This window comes from Sabethes cyaneus, chromosome 3, assembly GCF_943734655.1.
Source record: "Sabethes cyaneus chromosome 3, idSabCyanKW18_F2, whole genome shotgun sequence".
In the NCBI taxonomy this organism is placed as follows: domain Eukaryota; kingdom Metazoa; phylum Arthropoda; class Insecta; order Diptera; family Culicidae; genus Sabethes; species Sabethes cyaneus.
The window spans coordinates 157,303,922-157,320,654 of record NC_071355.1 but is presented as its reverse complement, the minus strand read 5'-3'; the positions used below and the strand labels follow the sequence as shown (position 1 = coordinate 157,320,654).

Below are 16,733 nucleotides of genomic sequence, written 5' to 3'. Positions count from 1 at the left end.
AAACAATAAACGAAAATACATTTGTTCTGATGTCAGCAGCATGTTCGCATGCTTCAAAGCTACGCAACCGAATCGGAACAGGAAGTTGAAGTTGGTGCGAGCCGGTTTCTGCTTTCTAGACAACTAGGTTTGAAAATATTTCTTCGCTTTGCATAAGTTATTAGAGATCGTGCAGAGAGCGGAAATTAGTATGCAACATTGCTTATGACGGGAAATTTTTTGAAACAATCTGCTATGAATTTTATGGTTTTGCTTAGATATAATAATAATAATATAAGTTTTGCCTTTGAATTAAAATTTAATAGATAGTTTCAAGTGATACAAAACTTGCCAGTAATAATAAGTCTATAAAATATGCACACACTCGATCAAAGCAGAAAACACATAGATTTTCTCCTGGTGCCAATTGAATAAAATTCCATAGGAAAAACACATAATACACGGTTTAATTGTAAAACCCTGAAAAAGAGTCATTTTTGACTCGACTGTTTTGGAATAAAATTGTGCTGATATATTGGATACCACGCAAAGCTTCATTTTCCACTAAACTTAATTTTTCCGTCAAGAACAACTTTTTAAAAAGGGTGTATTCAGAAATGAGATTATTTTTTGTTCAAAAAATTATATTTTGAACTCATATTTGTTCAAAATGACGTCAAACGATAAGTTGTAGGAAATAAAGTGTATTTTCTGGAAAAAATACACGCAAAGAAAAAACTTTGCAAAACCATGATAAAAATCACAAAATGTCAATTATCTCAAAACCATCCCCTCCGATTTACCAAATCATTTTTTACAAGTAGTTTAAATTATGGCTTAAATTGTGGTGAAGAGCCACTCTTTCGGTTTTTTAAAATTTGAAATTTGACATATTTTTCAAAAATAACCAAATTTACCTGAAAATTAATTAAAAAGAAAACTTATCCAATTTAATTCTATTATGTATATTTTATTCTTGACAGATGCGTATTTCGCCTACGACTTGCAGGCTTCCTCAGTGTCTGTTTTCGACCTTAGATGCGAAAAATAATCCGCAAGCGGCAAAAACTATCCTTCAGGGAGCTTTTGAGTGAGGAGCAGTTATAGGTTATACGAAAGAACCTTAAAACCAGCCGTGGAACTTCGATATGAGTTTATGTTCATCCATTGAGTTCAGCACGAATATCAAGGGGAAACATTGTCATTGGTATCTGGTAGCATCCCGAGGCCCCTCAGGTGTTTGTGCGACTGCTATTTGCGGTTGCGAAAATCTTTTAGGCAGGACGGTACTCAAGGAGCTTTTCAATGACGGTGTACAGCATATTCTGTAAAGCCTTAATGAAGAGTTCATACTAGAAGAATAAATGAGTTCAACATATATGTTGAAAATAAAAAGTTGTCATTCAAAAAATTTAGCTATTTGTTTTAAAATCCATTAGTACGTTAATTTTATAGAAGCCTTCAATAGCTGTATCTTAAAATGAAAGCTAAATTATAATTCCCCGAATAAATTTTCCATTTGAATTTTTTCACGGCCCTCCCCCCTACGTCACAAATCGTCACGATAAGTCAACCCCCCCGTCCCCCTATAAGTGTGACGTACTTTCTGGATGGCCCCTATGTTAAATTGTTGTTAGATCAGTCGCTTACTTGTTAAAATAGTGACACTTTAAATGTTGAAATACCGATAATATAAAATTTAAAACATTCAACGAATTAATTTTCTTCCATGAAGCTACGACGCTTTTTAATCAGTAAGGAATAAGCAGTCGATTCGTATTCTGACGCATTTTTATTGAAGAAACGGTCGATTATCACCGCACCGATGCAATGGAATATGAAATCAAACTGAGTGGTTTCACACCAGTCAGACACCCAATTCAAAAATTCGATTAGATCTCTCCCAGAGTTTCCGAATTTCATTACGAGAAAATGTAACACGTAACACCGCAGCCGGCCAGACTGTACGCAGCCAATCAACTGCAACACTTCATCAATTTCCATCTGGCGTACGATCTTCGGTGCCAGGACGTGCATCGTCGCACCGCTTGCTTTTCCAATTACTCGACGGAAGATCGAAACGGCAAAAAAGTCACGCACTTGTGTTTACTGCGCTGTTGCTATCCGTCGATTTGATACTTACGTAGTTCCCATTAGGCCATTTGGATGAATTGAAACTGGAATCTTCGCCTTCGTTCGATACTACAGCGCAGTGGCAGCACCCAATGGGAAAAGTAAGAAGAATAAAACAAGTGGAACAAAAATTAGAATTCACTAGTAAGTTTTAGGGTGTCCAGATGGCGAATTTTTTTTGATGAAGTAATCATTCTTTTGTACCAGTAAATTATTCTTATTAGCTACCAGCTACAAGAGTTTGCACGAATCGTTGTAAATGCTTAGACACAGGGTGGATTTTAGAAAATAAGAGTACAAGCTAGTCAATTGTTCTTATATAGTCGCCTTCAGTTGCCTAGCGCAAAATTAATCAAGAAAGAACGGAAAAAAGTAAATCACCCTCACCGTACTGCGCCGGAATCACGTCCGGATCGCCCCTGTCGTCATCCGTTTGATCGAACTTGCCGTCCTTAGTGCCTATTCCTCCGCCGTGCTGCTGCTGCTGCTGCTGCTGGTGCTGGTGATGGTCACCGGTTCCTGCGCCTGGGCCTCCGAGACCGGATCCTCCACCCCCATGCTGCCACCGTGGGCTCTGTTTGGAGTTTTTCTGTCGATGATGGAGTAGTAGACAGAAGAGAAATTACTCGTAATTAATGAAACGAAAATTTTGCTTCAGCAAATTCGGTTTTATAGTTAGTAAGTTGATTAAACAAGGGATTTTTTTTTGTCGGGAGACTCTATTACAACTATAATTAAAAATAATCGCAATTTGTTCGATATGTAAAACTTGTGTTTTGTTCACGTTTTTATTTCATTTAAGTTCAAAATTATTTAGTGTAAAAATGACGAAGAATCAGCACTTCAAATGTTTTTTCTAGATCTTTTGGCGCATTTAAATTTGAAGCATTGACGGATGGTGGAAATTAAACATGCAACAATCAAAAGTTAGAAATGCTTCTAAAATAGACCATCGGGAATCTGCTGAGTAACGGTCGCTCATTTTCTGCATTCCTGCACAAAACGTTGCTCAGCAAAAAAGCAGCTCGCCAGACAAATTTAGGCCAAACGATTCCCAGAATTCATTAATGCAAAAGGACATTGATGAGGAAGGCTTGTTTCCCAGACATGTCAAAGTGAAGAGAGCAACAGTATTCAACGTCTATCATCGTTGTGTTTTCACAATTCCGAGTCCTCATGGTTCACGGAATGAAACTTTCTTTTCTCCCGCCGCACCCGCTGCTTTCTCTGGAGCCACTTGTTCGCTATAATTCCTGGAGTGAAAGAAGCGATCTGTAATTACATCTTGGCTTCTTTTTTCCATTACAGCTGTAAACGAACATGACCATTTTTTCTGTTGTGCTGCCGTTTTTATTTAGCTGACTATTATAATTGCATTATGTGTTGTTCATTAAAGAAAAACGAGTTCGTTTTTCGTTTTCTCCATCTGCAAATTGTTCTGTTTTGCTTCGTGTGGGCTTACGTAGTTTCACAATTAGATCACAGAAAGAAGTTACGAGAAAGTATTTCTGTACAGAATTCAACCAAAAAACAGACTTGTTTTAATGTCAAATGAATTTTCATTTACCATGAAGTTGAACCTCCACTTTGAGTAGTAAAATTTAAGCAGAGATGTCTAGTGCAAAACGACCCACCAATCACTTTTCCGACAAAGCTTGCAAGCATTAATAATTCCCTCATCGTCTCTGACTTTATGCATTTCGTTTCGCTTGTCCTCATAGATTTCCTTTAACGAATCTACTCACTATAGTGGAACCTTGAAATAAATGCAAAATGCTTGATAGTCCAATTTGCTATGTGGCCTGTACTGCGATAAATTGTGAAAAACATGATTTTCTTATCAAAGCCTGCATACTCCTTTGGCTAGTACAGTGCAATAGACAGATCAGGCGAAGGAAAGTACTAATTGGGACACGGCCAGGGAGCGAATTCTTTGTCGAGCACGCAAAGAAACAGTAATGAAATGGATGGGTGAGGAGTACGGACGAAATAGGGAAGTGCAGAACACCGTGATAAACACGGGAAATTGGTTTCATTATCCGCACCTTCTTCCGATTCCGCGTCAGAAAACAACGAGTTCAAGTCAAACAAAAGCTTTGCATATCGCTGTGCTGTTGTCTTGTAAAGAGTACAAATCGCTGGAATTATGCCTGCGGTAGTCCAAGCGGAAACGGCGGATCGTCGTTTTGAGCATTATACCGTTTACTTGTTATGCGTTGAAAATACTACTACGCTGTAATGAATGGAAGGAGCAAACATCTAATGAGTAACATTAATGGTAGGAAAGGCATGGTGTGCGGGTGTGATACTGTTACCGTGGTCTGACGATATTACACAGCTCATTGCGGCAAGCGAACAAAAGTAAAATCTTAATCGGCGGTGCGATTTCATACACCCAAAAAGTGCACGGGGATATTAGTTTAATTTTTTTGTGGTCTAACACAATAACACTAGCTATCGTATGTTCGAAACTCGCCTGGGAGAGATTGTTGAAGACAAGAGGATCGTAACAATTGAAGATAGAATTAACAAAAGGGCGAATGTCGCAAGCTTAAACCACAGACAAACAGACGAGACACTAGCGTTAATTCCATCGTCCAATCAAAAACCACTCAGTTTTCAAAAAAGCATGTTTCGCAACATGGACACACCGTGGCGCGCGAGTGTTGCCTCGAGTTTTCAGTATAAAACCATACAAATGTAAAAATCCTACAGCATAAAACCCAGCAAATGCAAGCTACTCCGCAACATGCATAATAGAGGGTGCTAGTGTGCAAGCAAAATGTGTAGGACAATGGTTTTTAAAGGATTTTCTTCTATGTGTCGTGTCAGTTCGTCAGTGCTTAAACAAACCGAGTGAGGGTTGATTTTCCTATGCTGGTCCAGCAAAAAATAACTCTCACTCGTTTTGTTTACGTTTGCGACATTCGCCCTTTTGTTAATTCTATCTAGAATTGTCTTATATACTAACAGGGATGTCATGTGAGTAACCAATAATTAATGGGAAGAACGGGTAACTAGTCCCGTTGGGACTGCTCACGAGGAAAGCAGAATTTTTTCTTCGGAAATAAGTTTTCTGGTTCTGCTGGAGTCCTGATAGTGCTCGGGGTTCAAAACAGTAGTACTAGGTTGGTTCTCTTGCAAGTTGCAAGACAGTGGATCGCGCGACATGCAAGCCTGCACTAAAGCTTGCTTCATTTAGAATTGGAACAAACTTTTACTCATATTGTGGCGCTCTTGGTGGACGGATTTGGAAGTTCTTGGCGCCCACGTGTCGGAAATTTTGTTAGCTTCACCTATGTATTTTTGACATTCCGCAAAACGAGTGTGTTTTGTAAACAAACAACATGGGAGCCGAAAGAAGGGAAAAAATTGTGCACAGTTATTTGGAAAATCCATTGTGGTATGCATCTAAGCTAGCTAAACAGCTGAAATGACCCAGAAATACCGTATGGCGCGTTATCAAATGGTATAAGGAAACATTGACGGCGATTCGGAAGCCTCAAGCTAATCATCGGAGTGGAACTGTCGACCGAAAACTGCGTGGTAAGATTTTAAAGACCATCAAGAGGAATCCCAATCTGTCGGACCGTAATTTGGCCAGAAAATTTGATGCTGCCCATAGTACCGTGAGGAGAATTCGACTCCGGGAAGGAATGAAGTCGTATCGAACTAGCAGACAGCCAAACCGAACCATAAAATAGAATAGTGTGGCCAAAATCCGTGCGTGTATACGACCAGGTGCCAACCAAGTTCGACGGGTGTCTTCTGATGGACGGTGAAACCTATGTCAAGGCTTACTTCGGGCAAATGCCAGGTTAAAAATTTTACTTGGTAACGGCTCGGGGGATGTTCCAAGCGAATTTAAATTTGCACGAAAATTTATGATTTGGCAGGGCATTTGCAGCTGTGGCAGAAAAATGAAAGTTTACAAATAAGGCAATGACGTCGAAACTCTCCGACACTCCAAAAGCAGTGTCTCCAAAAACGAATTTTCCCGTTCATTCGATCCCACCACCATCCCGTAATGTTTTGGCCAGATTTGACAAGCTGTCATTACAGTAAAGTCGTTTAAGAATGGTATGCAGAGAAAGGGGTCCAGTTTGTTCCAAAAGACCTTAAACCACCCAATTGCCCCCAGTTCCGCCCTATTGAGAAATACTGAGCAATCATGAAGAGGAAACTCAAGGCAAAGGGGAAAGTTGTCAATGACATCAATCAGATGAAGACCTGGTGGAATAAGATAGCCAAAACGATGGACAGGAAAAATTCGAAAATTCGTTCGAAACCGTCATGAATAATTTTATACGTATTTTTTCTTAAAAGTATGAAGAAAATGCTACATTTGTGTATGGAAAGATCTTGAATTCAATAATAAATAACTGGAATACACGCAATTGTTTTTGCTCCTATACTATCTGAAGCAAGCTTTACTAAAAACTTAAACAACGAACGATATGAAAAATTGGGATGAAATGTCGCCGGGATAAACAACAGAGAGGAAACGCATAGAGAATCTCTCATTTGCACATTGGACCTTTTGGCATGTTGGTCGAGACATAATAAATAATTCAATTGGAACAATCGGCAATGAAAACGAACTTTGGACTCGGCACATGAAATTGCCGGCCTCTAAATTTCCAAAGAAATACACGTGTGCTTTCCGAAGTGAAGAGCCACAAATTCGACATCGTAGCGCTGCAGGAGGTATGCTGGAAGGAGACGGTGATGGTACGTACGTCAACAGACACAAACTGGGCACAAATTTTATTGTGATGGGTTTAGATGCAGAAGAGGGTGATCGGATGGTAGCCGATCAACGCTCTAATATGCAATTTGGGTCTGATTGTTGAATATCACCATTATCAACATTCACAGCCCACACATTGGAAGTATCGTTGTGGTCGTTAAGTCGGGGATGTGACCTTTCCCAAAATAGACACGGTGTTTACATACAGGCAATGAGTATCAATTGAAGAAATCTTGCGATGGTGGCTATAACGGAGTGCGCGTCTTGTAGAAGAGCATTTCCGAACTCGGTTCACGTCTAGAGGGGTAGAAAACTGGGTAGGGTTGGTGACTGTGACGGCTTGGACGTCAAGTAGGTCGGCATCCCTGTATTAGTGAACGTTTAGACAGGTAACGAAGTAGTGCAATGGCGTCGAGTAATGCTTAAAGAAGGTCTCGGGAGAGCAGGTGCACAAAGTGCAAATTTGTGGACACCGGACAGTAGTGATCCGGTACAGCGCAGGTCAACAAAATGCTGGAGCAGCACGGAAAACGAAACGCTGTGAGCGAAAACGGAAGACGAAAACCTTCGACAAGCACCTTTCTATTGAAATACACTTAGGGTGGACGTCGAGTCTTTAAATCCGAGCGCGGAATGGTTTACGAACAGGTTAGTGTGGGTATATGATGCAACAATGCCAAGAATCCTGGAACCAAAGTTTCTACGGTGACCAGCTTATCGCTGGCTTAAGCAGTTCAGCGACCTCCGCAGTAGCTATCTCGGAGCAAGAAGACGAGTTCAAAGAGCAAAGCCGAAGCAGACCGAGATGAGCGTAGGTTGGTGTTCCAAGTGACACGAGCTGCATTGAATAGGGAAAGGAGCTAAACGAATTGCTACAAAGAGCTGTGCTGTGGCGTTGATGCCTATCCTCGGGCCCATGACCCAGCATGACGGCCACATACTCCGTACTTAGATGAAGAGGACAACGCTGAGACTGTCGAGGATGCAATTCGGATTTTGGAACGGGAAGTCAACGGTCAACGGCTATTCGACTAGTAGTCAAGAAAACCGAAAAGTTGGCCAAACATAAGTTGTGTAGTTATAGCCATCGACGTCAAAAACGCCTTTAATAGCGCCAATTGAACTGGGAGGCTATAGCTGCGTCCCTGCACAGAGTGAGAGTCATGGATTACCTGTGCCAGATCCTAAAGAGTTACTTCCACAACCGAGTGTTGGTGTACGGCCAAGGGGTGCGATCGGTGAAGATTACGGCGAATAACCTGAATAACCAAAAATTAACCCTTGAGGCTCTATTGTCGGTTCAACGTTATGGAACGGGATGTACAACGGTCACTCTTAGAGTCAACAGTCCAAAGGGTCAGGGATCGTTGTCTTTGCGGACGACATTTTACTGTTGGTAGCCGGTGAAACGCTAGAAAAGGTAGAAATGCTGGCCACGGAGGCTTGCAGTACCATTGAAAGATTGATACAAGCAGATAGCTCACCACAAAACAAAAGTGTTGTTGCAGCGGGTGGAAGAACTGCTGGACGTTCATGCGAGTCACGACAGACAGACAGACAGACAGACAGACAGACAGACAGACAGACAGACAGACAGACAGACAGACAGACAGACAGACAGACAGACAGACAGACAGACAGACAGACAGACAGACAGACAGACAGACAGACAGACAGACAGACAGACAGACAGACAGACAGACAGACAGACAGACAGACAGACAGACAGACAGACAGACAGACAGACAGACAGACAGACAGACAGACAGACAGACAGACAGACAGACAGACAGACAGACAGACAGACAGACAGACAGACAGACAGACAGACAGACAGACAGACAGACAGACAGACAGACAGACAGACAGACAGACAGACAGACAGACAGACAGACAGACAGACAGACAGACAGACAGACAGACAGACAGACAGACAGACAGACAGACAGACAGACAGACAGACAGACAGACAGACAGACAGACAGACAGACAGACAGACAGACAGACAGACAGACAGACAGACAGACAGACAGACAGACAGACAGACAGACAGACAGACAGACAGACAGACAGACAGACAGACAGACAGACAGACAGACAGACAGACAGACAGACAGACAGACAGACAGACAGACAGACAGACAGACAGACAGACAGACAGACAGACAGACAGACAGACAGACAGACAGACAGACAGACAGACAGACAGACAGACAGACAGACAGACAGACAGACAGACAGACAGACAGACAGACAGACAGACAGACAGACAGACAGACAGACAGACAGACAGACAGACAGACAGACAGACAGACAGACAGACAGACAGACAGACAGACAGACAGACAGACAGACAGACAGACAGACAGACAGACAGACAGACAGACAGACAGACAGACAGACAGACAGACAGACAGACAGACAGACAGACAGACAGACAGACAGACAGACAGACAGACAGACAGACAGACAGACAGACAGACAGACAGACAGACAGACAGACAGACAGACAGACAGACAGACAGACAGACAGACAGACAGACAGACAGACAGACAGACAGACAGACAGACAGACAGACAGACAGACAGACAGACAGACAGACAGACAGACAGACAGACAGACAGACAGACAGACAGACAGACAGACAGACAGACAGACAGACAGACAGACAGACAGACAGACAGACAGACAGACAGACAGACAGACAGACAGACAGACAGACAGACAGACAGACAGACAGACAGACAGACAGACAGACAGACAGACAGACAGACAGACAGACAGACAGACAGACAGACAGACAGACAGACAGACAGACAGACAGACAGACAGACAGACAGACAGACAGACAGACAGACAGACAGACAGACAGACAGACAGACAGACAGACAGACAGACAGACAGACAGACAGACAGACAGACAGACAGACAGACAGACAGACAGACAGACAGACAGACAGACAGACAGACAGACAGACAGACAGACAGACAGACAGACAGACAGACAGACAGACAGACAGACAGACAGACAGACAGACAGACAGACAGACAGACAGACAGACAGACAGACAGACAGACAGACAGACAGACAGACAGACAGACAGACAGACAGACAGACAGACAGACAGACAGACAGACAGACAGACAGACAGACAGACAGACAGACAGACAGACAGACAGACAGACAGACAGACAGACAGACAGACAGACAGACAGACAGACAGACAGACAGACAGACAGACAGACAGACAGACAGACAGACAGACAGACAGACAGACAGACAGACAGACAGACAGACAGACAGACAGACAGACAGACAGACAGACAGACAGACAGACAGACAGACAGACAGACAGACAGACAGACAGACAGACAGACAGACAGACAGACAGACAGACAGACAGACAGACAGACAGACAGACAGACAGACAGACAGACAGACAGACAGACAGACAGACAGACAGACAGACAGACAGACAGACAGACAGACAGACAGACAGACAGACAGACAGACAGACAGACAGACAGACAGACAGACAGACAGACAGACAGACAGACAGACAGACAGACAGACAGACAGACAGACAGACAGACAGACAGACAGACAGACAGACAGACAGACAGACAGACAGACAGACAGACAGACAGACAGACAGACAGACAGACAGACAGACAGACAGACAGACAGACAGACAGACAGACAGACAGACAGACAGACAGACAGACAGACAGACAGACAGACAGACAGACAGACAGACAGACAGACAGACAGACAGACAGACAGACAGACAGACAGACAGACAGACAGACAGACAGACAGACAGACAGACAGACAGACAGACAGACAGACAGACAGACAGACAGACAGACAGACAGACAGACAGACAGACAGACAGACAGACAGACAGACAGACAGACAGACAGACAGACAGACAGACAGACAGACAGACAGACAGACAGACAGACAGACAGACAGACAGACAGACAGACAGACAGACAGACAGACAGACAGACAGACAGACAGACAGACAGACAGACAGACAGACAGACAGACAGACAGACAGACAGACAGACAGACAGACAGACAGACAGACAGACAGACAGACAGACAGACAGACAGACAGACAGACAGACAGACAGACAGACAGACAGACAGACAGACAGACAGACAGACAGACAGACAGACAGACAGACAGACAGACAGACAGACAGACAGACAGACAGACAGACAGACAGACAGACAGACAGACAGACAGACAGACAGACAGACAGACAGACAGACAGACAGACAGACAGACAGACAGACAGACAGACAGACAGACAGACAGACAGACAGACAGACAGACAGACAGACAGACAGACAGACAGACAGACAGACAGACAGACAGACAGACAGACAGACAGACAGACAGACAGACAGACAGACAGACAGACAGACAGACAGACAGACAGACAGACAGACAGACAGACAGACAGACAGACAGACAGACAGACAGACAGACAGACAGACAGACAGACAGACAGACAGACAGACAGACAGACAGACAGACAGACAGACAGACAGACAGACAGACAGACAGACAGACAGACAGACAGACAGACAGACAGACAGACAGACAGACAGACAGACAGACAGACAGACAGACAGACAGACAGACAGACAGACAGACAGACAGACAGACAGACAGACAGACAGACAGACATGGATTGTGAGATGATAGTCAATAACTGAAGAACCAATTCGCAGATTTTTTGTTGTCTAAGGTTCATAGCTTGTAGTTAGTTTATTTTTCTAAAAAATCTATACCTATAAAGAAGGATTTCTGTCTGTCTGTCTGTCTGTCTGTCCTGTGTTCCTTATAGAATCAAAAACTACTGAACCAATCGGCGTGAAAATTTGCATGTAGAGGTTTTTGGGGCCAGGCAAGGTTATAGTGATGGTTAGAGACCCCTCCCCCCACTAAGAGGGGGGGCTCCCATACAAATGAAACACAAATTTCTGCATAACTCGAGAACTAATCAAGCAAATAGAACCAAATTTGGCATGTGGGTGTTTTCGGTGACAAGAATTTATTCTAGGGTAATTTGAGACCCCTCCCCTCTTTATAAGGGGAATTATAACTCCTCTCCCCTTTAAGAGGGGGGGTTTCCATACAAATTTCCTCATAACTCGAGAACTAATCAAGCAAATGGAACCAAATTTGGCATGTGAAAGTTTTCGAGGGCAAGAAAATTTTCTATGTTGAATTAGGACCCCTCCTCACTTTAAGAGGGGGGGCTCCTATACAAACGAAATACAAATTTCCTTATAACTCGAGAGCTAATCCAGCAAATGGAACCAAATTTGGCATGTAGGTGTTTTTGGAGGCAAGAATTTTTTCTATGATGAATAAGAACCTCTCCCCACTTTAGGAGGGGGGGCTCCTATACAAATGAAATACAAATTTCCTCATAACTCGAGAACTAATCAAGCAAATAGAACCAAATTTGGCATGTGGGTGTTTTCGGTGACAAGAATTTATTCTATGGTAAATTGAGACCCCTCCCTCTTTATAAGGGGAATTGTAACTCCTCTCCCCTTTAAGAGGGGGGGCTTCCATACAAATTTCCTCATAACTCGAGAACTAATCAAGCAAATGGAACCAAATTTGGCATGTGAAGGTTTTCGAGGGCAGGAAAATTTTCTACGGTGAATTAGGACCCCTTCCCACTCTAAGAGGGGGGGCTCCTGTACAAATGAAATACAAATTTCCTCCTAACTCGAGAACTAATCAAGCAAATAGAACAACATTTGGCATGTGGGTGTTTTTTTTGGTGACAAGAATTTATTCTATGGTGAATTGAGACCCCTCCCCTCTTTATAAGAGGAATTATAACTCCTCTCCCCTTTAAGAGGGGGGGCTTCCATACAAATTTCCTCATAACTCGAGAACTAATCAAGCAAATAGAACCAAATTTGGCATGTGGGTGTTTTCGGTGACAAGAATTTATTCTATGGTAAATTGAGACCCCTCCCTCTTTATAAGGGGAATTGTAACTCCTCTCCCCTTTAAGAGGGGGGGCTTCCATACAAATTTCCTCATAACTCGAGAACTAATCAAGCAAATGGAACCAAATTTGGCATGTAGGTGTTTTTGGAGGCAAGAATTTTTTCTATGATGAATAAAAACCTCTCCCCACTTTAGGAGTGGGGGCTCCTATACAAATGAAATACAAATTTCCTCATAACTCGAGAACTAATCAAGCAAATGGAACCAAATTTGGCATGTGAAGGTTTTCGAGAGCAAGAAAATTTTCTATGGTGAATTAGGACCCCTCCCCACTTTAAGAGGAGGGGCTCCTGTACAAATGAAATACAAATTTCCTCATAACTCGAGAACTAATCAAGCGAATTGAACTAAATTTGGCATATGTGTGTTTTTGGAGACAATTTTTTTGCAATGATGAATTGGGACCCCTCCCCACTTTAGGAGGGGGGGGGGGGTCCTATACAAACGAAATACAAATTTCCTCATAACTCGAGAACTAATCCAGCAAATGGAACCAAATTTGGCGTGTAGGTGTTTTTGGAGGCAAGAATTTTTTCTGTGATGAATTAGGACCTCTTCCCACATTAGGAGGGGGGGCTCCAATACAAATGAAATACAAATTTCCCCATAACTCGAGAACTAATCAAGCAAATAGAACCAAATTCGGCATGTGGAGGTTTTTGGAGGCAAAAATACTTTCTACGGTGAATTAGGATCCTTCCACACTTCAAGAGGGGGTGCTTCTACACAAATGAAATACAAATTTCCTCATAATTCGAGAACTAATCAAGCAAATGGAACCATATTTGGCATGTGGGTGTTTTTGGAGGCAACCATTTTTCCCATTATGAATTAGGACTTCTTACCTTTTTAGGAGGGGGGGGGGGCTCCTATTCAAACGAAATACAAATTTGCTCATAACTTTAGAACTAATCAAGCAAATGGAACCAAATTTGGCATGTGAGAGTTTTAGATGGCAGAATTTTTTTTCTGTGGTGTATTACGACCCCTTTCCCTTTTTAGAGGGTGGGTTCCCATACAAATGAAATACAAATTTCCTTATAATTTGAGTACTAATCAAGCAAATGGAACCAAATTTAGCATGTAGGAGATTTTTGAGTCTTGAATTTATTTTATGATAGTTAGAGACCTCTCACCCCTGTGGTAGGGGGATATGGACTCTCATACAAATAAAACAGAAATTTTTGCGAAACTCAAAAACTAATCCAACTCGAGAAATTCGAGACTCTTCCATAAAACATTAATCAATAACAAGACCACAAAAACTATCTATAGTAACACTAGATCATGCAGGCCGAGCCGGTCGCGAGTGTTGCCGGTGACCCGCCGTCGGAAGCGCCGCCCACTGGGGGGCTTGCAAAACTCGAGATAGTGACAAAGATCATCCGAGATTCATGATTTATGTACAACACAGGTTAATTTGTGGCAATACGAACAAATGAAATGTCGGGTAAGCTAGTGTGATATAAAATTCCCGTAACTTTGCTTCATTTATTAGGCGATGGGTGTTTAAGCAAGTAATATATTCAATTTAATAAGGCAATGTTCCGCCAGCTCATGTTGGGAGAAAACATTGGTACATTGTACACACAGAACCGTGTTTTCTCAACCCTACAGCAGTTGAATAGAAAATCGCTTTTTGTGTGAAATTTTTTCGCATCCAAGTAATTATAACCGAAGCGATTACATTGTGCAAACTTGAATATCTTTTTAAGCTGTTGTTTCACGGTTGGAATAATCTTGCCCATTTGACGGTATTCCACAAGCTCTTTCGGAGGGATAGAAAAGCAGACTGCGTACGGATACAGACAAGACAAGCACTCGGATGTTTGGTATGTGCATAACAAATGTTTGCTCTAAACTTTGCGGGAAAACTTTGTTTGTTAGTGCACCACGATAAGAATATCCATTCGCAGCGTCTTGTGTGTTAAAAAATCTGGTGAAGGAGGATTTTGTACAAGTTTTGTTTTGCTGTGGAAATACAGATAAGCATCTTTCGTTTGTGGTAAGGAATATGTTTTGTGATATGATCAAACTTCTGGAAGTGTGGGTTCTGATGTTTTAATTACTTGAACGGCTAATTGACGAGCTTTATTTCTCTGAAACGATTCCAAACTCGATTTTTCTGAATACCATTCGTTCTGTCAGGAAGCTAAACTTCGATTGTTTTTTAAAGTTGTCATACATTTTTATGCCAAACTCAAAAATAGAAAGCAAAGAAAAAGAAGGAATAAAAATGTGGCGGGTCTTACCTTGGAAGACTGATCCTGCTTTGAAGTATGCTGTTTGGTGTTACCAACCAAATCACTGCTGGCGTTCGTAATAGTTGAGGATGTGGTTGTTATTTTTATGTAGTAAACTCGTACAAAAATTACAAAGCACAGTATTAACAGTGTGAGCAAAACACCAAACAGAATAGGCGAAATACTATCTAATGAGTTACTCGTTAGAACTGCAATGAAAAAGATGAAACACAGTCTGCTATATTACTGATAAAAAGACAACTACTTTGAGAGGCGCACTTACCAGCTCGGTTCTCCGTAATAGTAGTTTCGAGGAAAAAGTCCTTGATCACTATACCCTGGCTTCTTCCTTTCTGGTTAACAGCATATATGACAGCTTTGAATGCATTATCATCGCTAAGATCATCGTAGCTGCTGTAGTGGATTAGAGATTCTAGTGATTCGATCACAAAATACGGCTCATCCGGGTTAGTTACATTGTATCTGTTGAAAGTATCGAAAGAATAGTAAAAAACATTTGTGATGTTGTTTTAAAATAATAAAAATTAGGATTTTCAGTTCGTAATTAACCAGCCATTGCTTTTAAAAAGCTCCGAAGTAGAAAACACTAACTTCGTCGCGCTCAATTTATAACTACCGAGGAATCGATTAGCTCTTCTGGTCTAATTACGTTTAAACCGCACCACATAGCGCCAATGAACGCTATAAACTCACCGCAGTCTTCCCGTCCGACTGGAAACAAGCTCGAGCATGAAAATCTGCGGTAAACCGCCGTCATACCCGGCCAGGCACTGCACTTCCACTGAGTTCTGCGTTTGATTGTTTATCGTGCAGTTTTTCACTGTCGATGGCAAACCTGTTGGTGGCGGAATCGAACAAAGGAAAAATCGGAAAATGGAGCAAATTAAAAAACCGAACCCCCTTGCAGTATGCACTGCAGCGAGAGGTCTCACGTACCAGCTAGTACAACCTGAAAGAAGCAGGGCCACTGCTGTAGGCCCACCTCGTTCTGTCCCCAGCAGGTCAGCGTACCGTAGTCCTGATCGGAAACGGGCGTGTAGTTTAGCACGCTCAGTGAGCCGTTTTTAACAAACCGCTCTTTGGTTATTTCTAATGTTTCGCCCGAGTTGTTAAATTTCCAATAGAACTGCCGCGGCGGAGGGTCAGCGTGTACCTCGCACGGGATGTGCAGAGATTCACTGCGAAAAGCTCCCACGATGATGATTTTTTCCGTCGCACACACCGGAGCATCTGTGGAAGGGAAGAACAATTAGTAGTCCCTACGTAGAAACTGGTTCAAATAATATTTTCCAACCGGTAGAATTGTGCGCACTGCACTACTGTACCGGATGAAAAGCCTTTAGCATGAAGGTGATGCATTTTTGACTAAGTACATTTTTGTTGAAGGTTTTTTAATTTTTAAAAAATCTCTTGCAAAATACATCTTTTCAAAATTAAATTTTTTAACAGTTCATTCATCATTAATAATAGGTATTTCTGATACCTCAAAACCAGGTACAAATCTTCCACACAATTGTGAAGAACGTGCTGCTCGAGCCACAAATGCTGATACCTGT

General features: G+C 42.3%; 1 protein-coding gene across 1 annotated transcript in view; it reads right to left on the bottom strand.

Moving 5' to 3' along the window:
• The window catches only part of LOC128740314 (uncharacterized), a 465,117-nt gene that overhangs the window by 7,477 nt on the left and 440,907 nt on the right, over positions 1-16,733 (bottom strand). The window contains exons 12-17 of the mRNA XM_053835852.1: positions 16,114-16,407; positions 15,871-16,012; positions 15,422-15,639; positions 15,166-15,365; positions 2,494-2,701; positions 2,123-2,181 (exon numbers count right to left, since the gene is read on the bottom strand). Of these exons, the coding sequence (XP_053691827.1) occupies positions 2,123-2,181; positions 2,494-2,701; positions 15,166-15,365; positions 15,422-15,639; positions 15,871-16,012; positions 16,114-16,407 (1,121 nt within the window). The remainder of the gene's footprint in view (positions 1-2,122; positions 2,182-2,493; positions 2,702-15,165; positions 15,366-15,421; positions 15,640-15,870; positions 16,013-16,113; positions 16,408-16,733) is intronic.